This window comes from Apteryx rowi, unplaced genomic scaffold (assembly GCF_003343035.1).
Source record: "Apteryx rowi isolate R43461 unplaced genomic scaffold, aptRow1 scaffold_116, whole genome shotgun sequence".
In the NCBI taxonomy this organism is placed as follows: domain Eukaryota; kingdom Metazoa; phylum Chordata; class Aves; order Apterygiformes; family Apterygidae; genus Apteryx; species Apteryx rowi.
The window spans coordinates 217,272-234,514 of NW_020447375.1; the positions used below are offsets into that span (position 1 = coordinate 217,272).

A 17,243-nucleotide genomic window follows, 5' to 3' on the forward strand; every position below is an offset into this window, starting at 1 on the left:
GAGTTCGTGGAAGTTTATTTTGTGCATAACCTGTTTCCAATGATACCAACCTTGCAGTCAGAAAACACAAGTTCATGACCTCATTGGCAGAGTGCCTACATCTCCACTGGGGTTGTCACAGTATCTACAGATTGCTAGGCTGGAGCTCACCAAGATGACCAGCTCTGGAAGTGACTTCTCTTTCCTGCAGCGTGACAAGGTCACTGCTGCAAAAGTGGTCAAATCCAGACTCTGACATTTTCGGTACTATTCATGGATAGCAAGCTTCGTCACGACGGTTAAATATGCAAAAATGAAACCCTCTCAGATTCATCTGAATCTATCTGCAGCTGCCTAAGGAAGTCACAGCCTCCAGATTACTTATTCTCAGTCRAAGGTTACAATTCCTCAAACTGTGGGAACCGAAGAGCGGTCTTAACTCAGTTCAGTACAAAGCTGGACGAAACTAATTGCCAGTATAATACAAGCACAGCTAATTCTGCCTGACGATGATGAGAGGCAAGTCTTTGCGGCATCTCAAATCGGGGAGCAGCATCTTCTTGCCCAGCTACAGCTTTTTCTAACATTACTGCATAATCACACCCCGACTGCAGCATCCCCCCATCCCCAAAACCAAGTCTCTCCGAGAGCTACTGAAGTTAAGACCTCTGAACGGCCAAGCTCTCAAAAGCCTCACAAGTGACTTAAAAACACAAACCCAGAACTTAGGATCCTCAAAAACACTAGCACTTGGCAGCTGCTTCCTCTCAGTATTTAATTTTTAATGGAATCCCTCATGCTACACGTTCCAGGTAGGATGTTAAGTAAACAAATTAGAACTATGCTCTTAAATTGCTCAGCACACCGCCCAAAGTCGTATCGCGTATATCAGAGTAGATAATTTGAGGTTAAAAACAAAACTGCAGGTTTTGACAAAATGTACTATAAAATGCTGCCAGCAGGAAGGAATTTCAGCTGTTTTTTCTCCTTTCCACAGTTTTTAAAACATAGCCAGCTGCAAAAGCCTTTATCTTAAGCCCCCTTTGCTACTTTAAAACCAAATTAACTTATTCAAGCACTTCATTTATCAATTGAATAAGAAAGGATATGGGCAAACATATTCTGAAATCAGCTATCTAAGGAAACTCTCAATATTGTATGGAGAAGAGAGCCTCAGATTCACATCTTTCTAAAACCTAAAAACCTGCTGTTATTCCAATGTAATTGGCTGAGGCCAAAGCTTCACCTGGAAAAGCAGATTATAAGAATTTGAAATCAACACAGAACAGCAGCTGGGTCTAAAATCCTTGAAAATGCTATTTCTGTTGCTTCTAACAAGATAATAAGGCTATGAGGAATCAACTTTGCCATTTCTAAGAGTCAGATCACACATCTTCCTTGGCAGTATGTAAATGAGTGCAGAAAAAGCCACCTAAGATTTAAATAAATAAGTTAAGAAAAAGTTAAGAAAAAATAAAGTCTTACCTTACTACATCATCGATGTTGTTCCGGTATACTCCTTCAAGCCTCTCCGCCGGAAAACCCATAGCAATTATGTTTGGATAAATATCTGAATATGCAAGTTATGGAAACATTTGTAAAATAGGTGGAATTACTACAATAGTATAAAATGGACATCAATAAGATATGTTTATATACTCCTGTTCCAAAGTCAGAGCAACAGCTCAGAGCAACTCCCATATGCACTCAATTCAGCTTTATATACGAAGTAATAAGGGGACTTTTCAATAAAAGTCGAGAAAAAACTTGGGAAAGCACATCAGTAGGGCAACTTCTCAAAAACCGGTATTTTGACCACGGCTACTGTAATAGAAACCTCCTTCAGGAGGTTCCTTCAGGAACAGATAAGTTATTAGAAGTGTGTACTGTTGGACAGTCGATGCTAACATCAGTTAGGAAGGCAATCCGCCAGAGAAGTAAAATCAAATAGTCCACTGCTTATCTGATAAATACTGGTCTTCATTTACAGTTTCTGAACGACACGTTAAATCCAATGGGAATGTATTTTATTAAAGCCTTGTGCGACTGAATTGCAAAATGTTCCAAAATAAAAAGCTATGGAAAAGCCCCAGATGATCCCAAAAATATGTATGCCACACACAACAGCAAAACAAACAACAGATCTGTATTTCAGGCATGCAAGCCTTGGCAACGCTACACAAACAATAATGCTTTTACCAGTTTCCATGATTTCTACATACTGGACCATGATAGCAGCTGCTAAGGTAGCTCTGAATGCCCGAATGTATGACACTTCACTAAATGGGAATTTAGAGACTCTGAAAAGGATTTTATTTCAAAATACCCCAATCCCCTATTTCTGGCCAAAATTTCTAATTATTTATTCTGAACTACCTGTATTTCACACACCATAAAGCAATATAACCTGAGGTAAAGAACTTAGCAAAAGCACCTCTTTGCAAAAAGAAAAAAAAGGCCAAATAAGAAAATTAAAAGTTCAAGTCCCGAGCAGACGTGGCAAAGAATGCACAATTAATTCCCGGGCAATGATTAGTATTTATTTTCCCGGCAGTGTCATGATATACTGATTTTTTTTTTTTCAACAGAGCTCCCAAGAAGAAAACACTCCGTTGTAAAGATTATTAGAAAAAGGCAGTGTAGTGAAGCAGCTTCGCTGAAAAGCAAAACAGAAATGAAACTAGCAGCTTGGAAACAGGCTGTGCCCAACCGCATTAACATACTCCTCCTCAGCCTAAGTTTAGAAAGAATAAGAACAAAAGCGCAGCAGCGAGGGTGAAGTTGGCCCCGCCGCGAACAAGGGGGTTGCAACAGGACACGGCCAGAGGCGCCTTTTCAACCTAAACACGGTACGATCCCAAGCACGATTTTTAGTTTTACGATGAAAATATCAGCAACATAACTGCATGCAGAGAGGTAATCATTAGGCTAGAGGAAACTGCAGCAGCTTCCAAGAGAGGAATATTCAAGTTATTTGTACGCAAAGAAAAACGTGAAGCAGGGTACACGCTACACTAACTACTTTGCTGTCCCACTGCAGAATTCCCATCAATCCATCCAAGTACTTATATCAAAGCAGCACGGACTAAGTTCAAGACCTCTGTATTTATATAGTTCATTAGCCAAAAGACTTAAGAAGGCAAAAAGTTTTTAAGAATCGGCTACACAGAATTACATTTTCTACCTAAAAACTGAATCTAGCATTTACGGTGTAGTAAACTGAGCATTAAACCGAGTATTAATGGACATTACTCTATTTGGACTAACCGAAAGACAATTTAGGCAGACGGTAATTAGAACAAAAGCTTTTCAGACATCCAAATATATGTAGTCACCTTAAATACAAATACTGCAAGGGGTTTTATGACTGGTTTCCAATTTACTCTGAACTTGCCCAAACCCTAAAAAAAGCTTATCTTGGGGGAAAAAAAAAACCCATTAAGTTGCTTAACTTTCAGAGCTTGCGATAATTTCAGATACTATCAAACCACATAAATCTTAAACTTTGAACTTCATTCTGAACATATTTCACTCCGCAAGCAGCCCACACCTTTTTGTCAAATTAGTAAAAGGTGCCATATAATTAGCTATGTATTTACTATTTTATCAGTTATTACTTGCCATAAGCATAAGAAACCAGTTATAAATCATGTACACCTGCTCTATGCCTATCACTTAACAGTGCATTACCTGACTTGCAGCTATCGCTCCCCTGTTCCTGATTTCCAAAGCCTGCATCTACTGCCAGTTTCAGAGTATTTGCTCAAAGGTACCTCCATCTGCGTCCTGCGCTCAGCAGCAAGGCTATAAAATTACCATAGCAAAATAATCCAATCTATTAGCCTGTTTTACACAGCGCTTCTCCACAAAGGGCAGGCATTTACGCTAGCAACACGGGTAAAATAAATTCATTTCGACACACCACATCGAAACCCAAGCCTTTGCACCAAAACAAAATCCAATTTTAACTGTAATTTCACCCATGACGCAGATGCCCAACCTTCACAAAATTACCACCTAACTCGCTCAATTTTGTATTTACAACAGCGAGCTCTACTACGCATTTTCCTCGCGTATTTGAGACGGCAGCTTACGTTAAGGTGCTTTCCTTGTGCTGTTTGCTTTTAGTCTAAGACAGGCTAAGGAATGAGACACTTTCCAGGATTCCCAGCTGGTACAAGATGGAAACGAGGCAGGCAAACACCAGGCTAAGGGAACAGAGCATCTTAGCAACGGTATTTCCAGTTCGCAGGCTAACAGATTGGTCCAAACACCGAAGCCTCAAACACACGGGCAGAGAGAAAAACTTCTAAAAGAACCAGCGCAGTCTCACGCTTTCGGAAAGCGTGATCCCCTTCTGGCTCCGGCATCTCTTGTGACCCCTCTGCCTTCCCTCCCTCCTCGAGGGCGATATGCTTGCAGGGCATGCAAGCTGCACATGCATTTACTCTTTTGCATGGAAAAAACCCCAGCAAAATCTAATGCTGGAGCTTACCTGTGTGTCAGAAGCACAAGTCAAGTTTTTAATTCGTACCTAGCACTGCAAGAGAAGTTCAGAAAATGCCAGTGGTAAAGCCAACAATTTTCAACTGGAAAAAGAGAGTACATATCAATCATACTGATTCAATAAAAATACTGCATGTTCTGAGGTTTTGGAAGTTGAAGAAAACACGATTGTTTTTAAAACAGGCCAAGCAATTTCTCCTCCACCGAAATAAAAGCGTCCTGAAGTACCTTCCTGTATTATCTCAAAGCATTGCACTGGAATGCAATTCGCATGCCCCTGCTGACTCACTCTTCTGTCTGCACTAAGTCGGGCGTTAGAGGACACGGGGCCGCTGCAAGCAAGCGGTCCTCTTGCACAGCACGYGCGTGAACCCGCGGGTTTCGCTTGCACGGGACAAAAGAAAGTGACAGCTCTAGCAAATGCCTTCATATTGCCGGGGAAAGATCGCTTTACAGCTTGCGAACACGCGCTTCCGACGAGCACGCTGAAGCAGCTCGTTGCTTGGAAAAACTTTGTTGGTTCGAACAGCCGAAGAATGCTGCCTGCAGTACGAAGCGCTGTAAGACGGAAGAACGGAGTGGAAGAACTGTTCCTGTTTGCACAGATGATCTTAATCTGTGAGCAGAAATAGCAGTTTCATCATTTAATCGTAAAAAAAAAATTGCCCTATAAACCAAACTCTTCCACCCTTTCCCCTCCCCACAAGAGATGCCCAAAAAATCAAGTGCCRCATCTGTACCAGCTTGTTTTTTCCTAATGTAATGGAAGAAAACACTCCCCCCTAGACACAGCCTGCGATTACTGCATAGAAGAGCATCGAGCAGATTGAGTTACGGGAGCAAACGTCCATGGACCATCCTCTTTAACAAGTTCTCCTATGATCGGGCACGCTCAGTGGTTCAGGGATGTTGCCCTTCTCACCCGAAGAAATTAAAAATGGATTTCCAAAACTGAGATTAAGATACTGCTCTTCACTACCAAGGCAAGATTTCTTACAAGGGAGCTGGGAGACTGGGCTTATGTTCAAAGCAAGAATTCTGAGTCATCATGAAATTGGTAATGATACTGATAATTTTAGAAACCTGGAAGAACTGATGATTTATCTATGTAACAAGCTCATTATCAATTCCAGACCTCGCTGGTTTGTTTTTAGGGACAGGGAAACGAAAACGGATAAAGCCTCAGCCATTTACTGGAGCAGTTCTACAACACTTTCAGGTTAACACGCAAGACAAAGTTAACCAAATCGTCATAAAGTATCAGGAATTTGAAGCGGACTTTCTAAAAAAACCACCATTGTTAACTGCCAAATCAGCTCTTTCTAAAGAACCCCATTTGCAGAAATGATTTCACTCGCTTTTAAAACACTCATTCCTTTCTCAACCTTGTAAACACGAAAGTTGAGATTTTAGTTAATGATTATAATTAAAAAAAAAACCTAGGCGCATTGATTCATAATACACAACAGCTGAACACTTAAATGCTGTCCTTTACTCAAGTTCATACTTCTTACTAACTACAAAACAGCATATTCAGCTTTCAACCGAATAAAGACTACAGTACGCTATACCCAAAGAAACTTATAAGGAAAGCACTCAACAGTTTGCTGTTTTAACAATCAAACACCACAATGAAAAAAAAAAAAAAGACGCTTCTTCAACATTTAAGACATACCCAAGCAAATAATCCATACGCCACTTTAAGAACATCTCGTCTGTAATCTTGTTTGTAGATTTAACAAGATACCGTTCTTAATCCCCGAAATCATTCCCACATGCTAAAGATGATATTCTTTAAAGTTGCGATGAGAAAAACCCTGGATATTATGCAAATCAGCATTTAGGATCATTTTCAAAAATAGTTGTCTAGATATTCACATTATGCCAAGATCAAATTAAAGGATGCGCAGTACACGCTAATTTTTACTTTAACATATTTATGTAAACAAATGACTATTGTGTTGGTCCTTTAGGATGACTGATTTTTCGCACAAATTCGCTCTTTTCCCTAACAACAGAAGCATGCCAAAAAAACCATACTGAAATATTTCCCAATTCTTAAGTTCTTGAACAGCCACAAGAAAGCTGCAAAAATATACAGCTAAAGCCTTTCCTGTAATGAACAACATTCTCAATTAAAATCTGGAACTGGAGTCAACAGAATTTCTAAGTAACTTTATAAAGTCCCATTTCAAACAAAGTATGCATTTAATCCCTTACCCTCACTCCACTCATGAAGGCAGCTATAAGAAAATAACAGAAATCAAATGACCTAATCTTCCTATAAGCATGCAAGAGCATGCTCCGCATAAGAATTTACATATAGATTTGCTTTTTAAACCAACGCTGAAGAGATTTTAAATTAAAGCACAAATAAAAAAACAACTTTCAAACCACTACTCCAAAGGCCTTTATAATCAAAGGCTGCAGGAAGATCTACCAGTCATTAGACCTCAGTTTTCTTTAAAAAGGAAATTTAAAACAAGCTGAATGTTCCAGGACCAGTGAATGATAGCCACTGTTTGAGTTATACTTTGAAGCTAGGACTCCTTTCTGCAAAATCTGAACCTGTCCCCTTCAAACATAAGGACAACAGTCTCATTTTTGTGACCTTCACAGTTTCCAGCTTCTGAATATGAACCTCGTTTAACAAAGAGCCCAGTTCAACCGGTGAATCTACAGGCTGAAAAAAGCTCCGAAACCTRCCAGCAATGCAAATTTTGGTTCCAGTCTAAGCAAGTAAGGTATATACTACTTATAATCTGCTCCTACTTGGCCCATTCCTCCTTTTGTGTGAAAACTGCTGTCGGTTTTGCTCCACTACGTAAGCCTTCAAATTCTTCACCCATCACCAGCCTTGGAGGAAATCAGCCTCTAGCATGGGGTGGTCAAGTTGTCAACCACTACCTAAACCCCCACTTGAGAGCAACGATGAAGAGCGGAGGAACAACATGACTTTGAAGTCTCCGAAAGTTGCTTTGTTCTCTCAATTTGTCCTCAATTTTCAGGAACTTTGACTTCAGTAACCATGCAATGTGGTCTAGCAGCACATCTGTCCTTAACAGCTATGAAATGTTAGCATGCTAACCTCAACCCTTTTAACTCTAGCTTAAACTAGTCCGTATAGCAACGGCAAGAAAAAATTGTTCTAGCTGTTCAACAGCTTGACAGCCTGAAGCTACAGAGAGAGTGTTACTAAAAGTGTCCACACTCCATCCTCAAACAGATTTAAGTGTCCTGACAAATGGCCAAACTCTTATTAGTGCCATTTTCTTGACAGCATCCCTATAAAATAAAGAGACATAGGAAAATATGCCCAGCCAAATCTAGAAAAGTTTCCTAGAATATACACTATTAGCCTGTACACACACATAGCTTATTTAAATAGGCTGTATTTCCATTAGGCAACATGAAACATAAAATAAGTTTACTATTTTTCTATGACTCTGGATAATCAGGAAGTATAAAGGAAACGAACAGGAAGAAAGTTCTTCAGAGTAAAGGAGGATTTCTTGTAGCCAGCCAGCTGCACTTGCCAACTCTACCATCTGTGCCTTGAAGAACAAGAAAAAGGACCAACTCAGATGTGGCTGAGAGAAACATTTTACGATTTAGAAGAAATGTATTTAACCCCTTCACGCTCAGTATTGCAAGTATAACTTTTTTTTTAATTTTTCGGCTTGTAACATAAATACAGCAAGGTGGGAAGAAGCAAACGGGAAGATGCTAGAAGATGCTATTGCCATGTTGTCTCAAAAACYGGCTATATCCTCAGCTCAGTCCCATCCCATAACGGGGCTGCTGGATCCAGGTAAGCTGACCATATTGCACTTGGGAATTATTCCCAGAGCAACCGTCTCTCCCTTCAGCTCTGTAAAGTATATGAAATGTGTTCTGGGGCTCTCAGCCATATGGAGGCTTTATTATACAGCTAACAGGGTCAAGAAGATTGAAAAAAACATGATCCACATAGTGGGTAGGCACCAAATAAATTTGCAAAACATGGTATCAGCCATCACATAAACTTCACAGCATAAATACAAAAAACGATCAATAGAGAGAGAAGCAGGGAAAAGAATGATGTTTACTCCACTGAAGAACTTGTTCTGACAAAGACTGAGAAAAAGATGCATTAAACTTCCATTTCAACGTGGTTTTGAATCGCAAATAAAGATAGTAAGACTTGCAGATAGTAAAGAAAACAAGTGTGTTGTGAAGAGCTACAAATCCCTCTAAAATAGTTGATGATGTTACAGAACAGAAAAAGAGCTGCCCTCCGCATTAAGAAAAAGCCAAGAATAAACAGCAGTGTAAAAAAGATGCAACAGCGCATGGCATTATTCAAATAAAATATGACAGACAGAACTCTCCAGGGCAAAAACCAAAAAGAGGGCATTAACTTCTTTCTTAATTCCAAGTCAGGTTTACAGCAATGAAAGGAAACATGTAGCAAGTTGCTACAACAATTTCCAGAAGTGAAAACGTGCAGCAATCCACTGAAGAACACTTTTTTTTTTTTTTTTTTAAATTTCTGCTCACCCTTCTGAAGAGGCTGCATCCCATCTCTTCGTACATACCCTGGCATCCTAACTAGCTAGGGCAAGAAAGCCACAGGAGGCAGAGAGCTGCACCAGTGGCAAAGGACAACCACAGGCAGTAGGCTGAACAGCCAGCTGTCCTCCAGGTAACACCTCTGCTTAGCATATCTTCTCAGTGGGTAGGTAACGCATAAAAGCGGCTCAACTTTCACATCTCAATTTGAGATGTTTAAACTGGCAAATTTGCCTATTTTAACCTACGAAGCAAATTCAACACGAACTCACTCAAGACGAAATATGGAATCTCCCCGGTGCACGTTCTCAGAATGCTGCCACACTTTGCAACATCTCCTTTAGAGAGGCACTGGTGTGTACTTAAGCATATCCTAACCTCAAACACCCACAGAAAAAATACAAGAATTTTATTCAGTGAAAGAATTCAGCGCAGAGAGTCACTACTTTGATATTTACTGACAGGAAGTGAAAAATGGCTCCGTGTCAACTTTATGAAAGTCTGAAAGGACATCCAAAACTTTCAGAGACAAGGGAATTTAAAATAGCTATCAGTCTGGAGGACAAATACGTTGCAGCAAAAAGCTCTGTGAAATGTTAAGTTAAAAAAAAAAAAGGATTTATATGAATTTGTCACCATTAGAAACCTTACCTTCTCCCCCTCCCCCCCCCAGGAGAATATAAAAACAAGCAGCAATACAAGGGAGAGCCATCCTAATAAACTGTTTCTCAATCAGCCAGCCTTGAGTGGATTATATTCATTTAATTCTAATGAGATCTATTGTTTTCCTCCTCTAAATGTTAACACAAAAAGAAAAAAAAGGACATTAACTCTCTAAGTCACCCACTCAAGAAATTAAAGAATAGAAAACACAACCAGTTCAATTCTATCCGCATACGTATCCAGGCAAGGCAACGAAGTAAGCACAGGCCTCTCAAAAAATTAATCATGCAATTAAAAGCTATTATACTACATCTACACAAAGGCAGAATTAAGTTTGTAAAGACATTTCTTAAGCACTTCACTACAAAAACCAAATATTAAGCAGTTTTCATGTCGGGGCTGTGAAGCTGGGGCTTCATCTTGAAAGGGAACAACGCCAGCATTTGCAATAATCATCATCCCAAACACACAGCAGTTGAGTTTAAATTTTTAGCTGCACAGCCAATTACCATTTGAATCACAGAGCCCACTACTTTCGCTACATTGCCTAAAAAAAATCTTTATTAAGATAACCTAGATTTATGCAGTACGATACAGGGCTTAATTGCATGATTACGTACTTCTACTCTACAGAACTTCTTTCTAATGGCTTCACGGGCGAGACAGTAAGCGAGGCAGATGACTGCAGGAGCAAAGAGGATGCTAGCCTGAATTAGAAACTGGAACTAGGATTTGTTTATATCTGAAATATCAATCTGGATTAACATACGTTGAAAAGCTAATAGCAATCTCTGAATCCAAAGTAGAGTCATCTACCCAGACGGCATTCCTGTTTCAGAAGGGATCGTGCTCTACAGGGCCATGTATGGACATTCCCATGTTCTAGGATAATCCCCCTTCCTACAGCCTAGGGATCACCATCCCAGCAACTCACACGGATGCACAAACTTGCACAGCTTTAAGCCCGAAAATCTTCATAAGAATGACAGACTAAAAAGATCCCACACGTCAGACACATCCTGCAATCACTATTCACAACCCCATACTATAGCCCATTTACACCCCTAAAAAAGCTACGCAATAATTTAATAATTAATCTTCAGTACCCCTCCTGCATTAGGCAAAGTAAATAAACACAAATCATATGCAGCTCCTACTTCAAGATTACTAGTTGGGTACCCAATCTAGAAAAGGAGGGCTTTTAAAGGGAGTTAGTTATGACTAAGGGCAGCACCTGGGTCTGTAACATCACTAAGAGATTTGATAGCTCAACTTGTCTATTCCCTCCCTTTTTTCCCGTTTGTTAGAACACAGCTATTGTCCCTTAAATCATTATACAAGAACCATTTTCTTGTTGAAACATGTTGTAATGGAACGGTCCAGGCTAAGGCACCGGAATTATAATTTGTCAGTTTACACAGTGTTAATATGGCAACAACATTAATTCATTAAAAATATAATTTCTTTCAAGAAACTATTCAGAAATTCACAACTGGCAAAAGCAGCTTTGTAGCCAGAAACTTAGCATATAAAATTTCAACTTAGCAGTTATTTTATTACTTTCTGAAGTTTAGTTTCAACATGGCTTTACATTTTTCAGCGTAAGGGTTTTCAAAACACATTATTTCAATAATATTATTACTAATGAATATGGTATCAGTTGCTTCCACTACAGCAAAGAAGATTTAGGTATCCAAACCATCCCACAAGGAGAAAAAGGCAAGATACAATCCCTTTGCTTGGGGGGGGGGGRGGGGGGGATTAGAAAATTCTCTACTCTCCTACACAGTGTTTTAATGCATCATTTAGCAAATACCAGCTCTCTCCACAGCAGTCACTGTACCTCAAAACCTTTTGGTAATAAAAAAAAGTTCTTAAGAGCCAACTAATCTTTCTGCATGTATTACACTGTGGCAATAAAAGCCATTTCAAGTGTTGCGTAAGCTCCACACTCAAGGCTATATTCTTTCCCTAAATACACTGTAAGCATCTCACGAAGTCAGTGGAAGTCACATGCAATTATCTTGAGGACAGAAAGGCCCTTAACGACTAGCACAAGTTCCTAGAAAGATTCACTTTCAAAATTCATCAACCTTCTTCAAGGCTGAAGTTTAACCCGGTGTCAACACACGGCCAAGCAATTGCACCGAGGGCTAAACAATGGGCTTAACACGTAGGATTTTCACAAGTGCTCAACGCCGACCTAACTGTCCTCACCGAATTCGCTAACCAGCATCAAAGATGATTTTTCAAGGGCCTCAAGTGACAACACATCGTCAATGTTACGGTAAAAGAGTTAACGAAGACGTACTTTGATTTCTCCTTGAAAATCAGGGCGCTCACAAGCGGTATCTGTTCTAGTAAAACCTGGTCATCCTCGCACTTTATACGGCATCACCCTTTTAACAACGTTTAAAAGAAAAGCTTTGGGCGTTCTAAAAATTATACACGTAACTAAGCTTACAAATAGATATTGATAAAGATCAGCTTCAGTTGTGCATTTTTGTTTTTTTTCTTAAGGCCACTATTTGAGAAAATTTTCATAGGGTAGTCGCATTATCCCTACTCATTTCTCTCCTCAACTGGAAAGGAACATTTAGCCATCCCTTAACAGCAGAGCAACGTGAAACAGAGAATTAGTTTGCAGCTTCTGTTGATTTAGAAGTGTGCACAAGCAGTTATTTTTTAACTTCATGTTTAGCTTGTGCAAACAGTCTCCAGCAACGCCGCACATGGATTAACATTTTCTGATGATGCAAGATCAAGTAGTTCATTATGAAGCCTGAACTATGCGTAAGAAAGCGCAAAGAGACGAGCTACAGTTTGTCRAACATCTTTAAGCCCTTCTTCCAGCAATTACAGGAGAAAAACAGGGCGGAAAGGGGTTGGAGTTTCTTTGAATGGATGCAGAGAGGGTTGCACAGCAGAGCACTTGCTAGTAGGCTTTTCTGTGTGTAGGCTTCAGCTGTCAAACAATGCAGTCCACAAATATGCATGTACTACGGCAATATGTCAACGTGCTTTTTTTAGGATGTGAGGAAAACTAAGGGATCACCTGACCAGCCAGTCTCTAACCTCGAGAGAGAAAATGCATGAAAACAGTTGCATCTATCGACACCTTGCTTTCTCTACCCGGACATTTCAAATATCTTGATCCTTGGTAAGTACAGAAAGACTGATTTTCTTCAGGGTCAGGATAGGTCTACAGCAAGCAGGTAACTGAATCAAACTCTGAGAAGTCCCCAGTCAGCACTGTTTTACTGCCATGTATTTAAATAGATTTCTTCAATGAGTTCAGAGGAAAAAACTGACACTAACCTTCTTGTCCAAAACCCAAGACCTTCCCAGTCTCCCCAAGCAAAACAAGCCTGTCAGGCTCTTAACGTCCCAAAGTAACAAGGTTTATGCCTGAACGAAAAAATATTTTTCTACCAATAAAAAGCGCTGCCAGTTGGTTTCTTCTAGCTCATTCTAAACCTTTACCAAGCCCTCACTGTGCGTGTGTGCAAGAAAACCTTCTCTTACAAAACATTTCACTTCAATTTTAAAATGAAACTATGTATTTTAAACAAATGGCATTCCCAGCTCTAGCTCTATTTTTAAACTCGGTATGTACCTCATGCCTCTAATTCATTTTTGTTCCTGGAAGCTGAGCCATTTTGAGTGAAGTCACATAATTTAAAATTTCATTAAAAATGCAAAAAGCTTTAGGACTGCAAATAGCATAAAGCAGTATGGTATTTTAAGAAACGTCTGCTCACAACTTAAGCTTTCTCTACCTTTCATTATAGGAGACAAACGTATGCAAGATTTTTAAATATAACAGCATCCAGCATCTGATCTTTAACGAATATTACTGCAGTTTATACGACTATATAGGTCATGAGATATCGTGCTCCAACTGAACATCAGGGTAGGCCTGCTCTACCCTCTGCTAAGGCTAGATGGCCATTTTCATGCATAACAGAAGACCTGGAAATACGAGAGAAAGTTTAACCAAAGTTATAACGAGCACAAGAAACGATTATATGAATTTTTTTTATTTCACTTTAAGTAGTTAAGCCTCGCTTGCTAAATTCAGTTATGTATGGACATAAGACACATGCAATCAATGTAAGACTTGCATGCAAGTGTTTTCTCTTTACTGCTCCCTGCAGTGAAATGATCTACAACTGAGCTGCCTAACTTCAGAAATACCAGTCAAAGATCATAGTGCCTCAAAAAAACATAACGGTCATTGCATCATAAAGAAATGCAGACGTCTTAGAAGAAAGCCATTAATCCAAATTTCTCCTCATCCATTTGCAACAAAAGGTATCTAACATCATAAAAACGAAAGAGAAAACCAAATAAATCAGGAATAAATACAGCATCTCAAATAAACTATCAAAAAGCTGATTTAGATATCTCTAGCTTCAGAACCCTTTCCTCTTCTAATTTCTCTCTTTTTTTTTTTTTAAACCAAGAGGTGCATAAAAAACACTGTCAGAGGGAAGATTTGATTAGAAAAAACTAACATCAATACATTTTTTTTTGTGATTAGTATATACAAATATTTTTATGTTGTACAGGCAAATCTACTGATTTTAAGAAGTCAGAATTTCTCATTCCTAAAATTCTGCATCACCCATGTAAGAAGAATTCTTAGTCAAGTCTTTAGGAACTGTGAGTCCCGTTCAGGAAAGCACGACCTACTCTACCATACATGCATCTGTGCTAGTTTTAAAAAGATTTGACATGGCCCAAAAGAAGAAAAAGAGAGAGACGTTCCAGCCCAGGTCCTCAAAGGATACTTTGGCACTCCAGTACCTAACTTAGCCTGCACTTTGGTGCTCAGATATTCCCTAAAATGCCTTGGGAGAACCAGCCATGACTGAAACGTAAAGACTACAAGTCTTTGTCCCCCTGCAATTCCAAGACATGAACCCTCCCTCAAAGATAGGCGTAAGAAAAGGCAGATCACACATCCCAATTCAAAGAGGAGTTTGGTGATCAGATACCTCACCTGGATTCACATCCTTACTCTAGCAGATTCACAGTAGGATTTGATTCTGCATCTCCTACAGTCCGAGTAACCGTCACTTACTGTTTTGGAAATGCCGCTAACTCTGATCTACTCCGTATAAAAATATTTACTGGAAGAAGAAATTCACACGTCCGTTTCCCACACCCCAGCTAAAAGGCCAAATCACTGGGCTATACAGTTCTGTCAGACTTTCTCCTTGGACAGAAGCAACCACCCTGAAATAACTAGCAATCTCTAACAGAGGATGCTCTGACAGATATGGAAAGCCAGGGGAGCAAAGCTTCAACAACAAAAATCTAGATGCAAGCTTGATTCGGTCTTAGAACTGTAAACTCCAGCACACAGCAAGAAACTTCTCTGAGAAATTAAACACCAGTTCTCCTATCATACACCAAACACCTTCCCAAAGAGCTCATTTAGGTTTCAATCTTTTCCTCTTTCTTCATCTAACATTGCATGGTTGGAAAGCTCAGCTCCAAGCTCAGTCCTCTGTCTACACATATTAGAAATAAGCAGGCTATTTTCCAAGAATTAGGTAGTAACTATTCCATCAAAACCATGCGAAAAGAGCATCTCCATGAAAAGCCTGCACAAAATGATAAAATATTAAACTTCCACTACTGTAGCAATGATGGCCTTCCAGTACAGCCATTATATCATCATGCATGCAGTGTCTTCATTCATTAATTATCTGTCCGAAATGTGCATCTATGAATAAAGAACACCGAAAAACAGCACCCAATGTGAGCATAAGCTTCTTCCAAAGGTGTTTCTGCAAGCATTAAATACATTTTTTTCCCCATAAATTTCATTACAGAATTGCAGCCAGCTACTGCTTTTAGGAAAATCAGCCTAAGTCCAGTTTTCAGCGACCTACTTCTAAGGCAAAATTCTAAGAATAAAATTAATGAGACAAAAAAGTTGAAAAAAGAAAACAATAAATTCTATTTGGCATATCGTTAAAAGCCTTGAGCAAGAAAATCCAGGATCAACTAAAATTCAGCAACTTTTTTGGCCAAGAGGCAGATAATAAGTGCAAGCAGATTACCAGTTAAAAAGATCCGAAGACCTGTCTGTGTCAAAAATCCCTCCTGACCAACCGCACATTTGGGCAAAGATATCTGAAACACAGCTCCACAACTGAAAAGCCAAAAACTAATCACTTTGTCACCACTTAACACTTTTTTTTAAGCCAGAAGTTCCCAACAAGCACTTTACTCAGAGAAACAAAAACCTAGCTCAGACTTCTCTTTTTAAGTCAGCAATAAGCTAAGCGCTGCATCGACCTAGGTCAGCGTCACAACCGTCCAAATCGTGGGCCAAAGAAACGACCAAGTGAAAACATTTAAAATACAAGCCGAAAAGTATATTTTATCAATACCACAAACAGAGCACAAGAATTACACAGGGCTGCTACTTTTAGGCAAGCTCAGCAGTCACCTGCTAATGTCAAAAAGCTTCCAAGCTATTTTAAAGCCCCCAAAATTTTAGGCCAAGTCTCAGAGCAACAGCAGGAGCTCTACACCAGTTACAGCAGTTATTTGTTTTCCTCCTTGCCCAAGAATCTGACTGTATTTGTAGCGTTTGCTATGACACAAATGTACTCGCTCTGAAAAACAGTAAAGCCTACCCTGACCCTGTTGCAGAGCAGAAAGCACTCTCATTCTGTAGAGGAACATAAGTCTAGCTCTGAATACTACTGTCAATATTCATTTTTCCTAACAGTTTTAACTTTTAGGTGAGACTATCAGGCTCTTCTCTCACTTAATAACCTCTCAAACACAATAACGATCTTCTCCACCATGAAGAACGGGTATAGCCACAGCACTGCCTCCACGTACTCTTACCTCTGCAAGGCATTCAAAGCTAAACATCTCTCTGCTGCTGCTGCAGCACATCTGTTCAAAAGGCCACCAAAACTATCCACTTCTAATGCTGCTTTATGTTTTGACTCATTAGTTCTAACTGCATACGAATTACATATTCCAGAATTACACTCCTCACCATCCTCTTCAGCAAGCCCTGATGCATTCTCGCTTGTAATACATGCTCATGCTTACAGCATCTGAGATTAGGCCAAAGCGCGGTTTACGCCTCATTTTAGCTAGCCGGGGAAGTAATTTTTTTTCATTTAGGCGAACACTGATGAGCGCCGCTTCCTGCACCCGAGCACCTGGCTACACCTCGGCCGCGGCCGAGCGCTAGCTGCACCTCGCCGAACRCTCGTCCTCGCCACCCGCTAACGCGCCCGGGGGCCCGGCCCGCTCCCGCCTCCCCGACAAAAGGCGGCGGCGGCGGCGGAGCGGCACCGGGAGCGCGTTAGGTAACCGCCGCGCAGGGTCTGATGCAATAGCTGTACGCGCACCGCCGGCGCTCGGGTGCCGTCTCCCGCCGGACCGGGCACGGATACAGGTCAGGTCCAAGTCGAAGCCATCCTCCTGGTAGCGCCTTTTGTTCCTGCTGACGATCTCTTTGATGATGGCGGTCATGTCTGGGAGCCGGGGGCCGCTCCGGGACA

The 17,243-nt window shown here is 40.2% G+C and overlaps 1 protein-coding gene across 2 annotated transcripts in view; it reads right to left on the bottom strand.

The window, feature by feature from the left end:
- The window catches only part of PTEN (phosphatase and tensin homolog), a 48,491-nt gene extending 31,254 nt beyond the window's left edge, over positions 1 to 17,237 (bottom strand). Inside the window, exons 1-2 of one of the 2 annotated variants that reach the window (XM_026080979.1) lie at positions 17,136 to 17,237; positions 1,465 to 1,549 (exon numbers count right to left, since the gene is read on the bottom strand). In XM_026080979.1, the coding sequence (XP_025936764.1) occupies positions 1,465 to 1,549; positions 17,136 to 17,214 (164 nt within the window). In that variant the 5' untranslated portion in view covers positions 17,215 to 17,237. Of the gene's footprint in view, positions 1 to 1,464; positions 1,550 to 17,135 lie in introns of those variants that run through there. The other variant, XM_026080988.1, reaches the window with a different exon arrangement.
- Between the last annotated feature and the right edge of the window lie 6 nt (positions 17,238 to 17,243).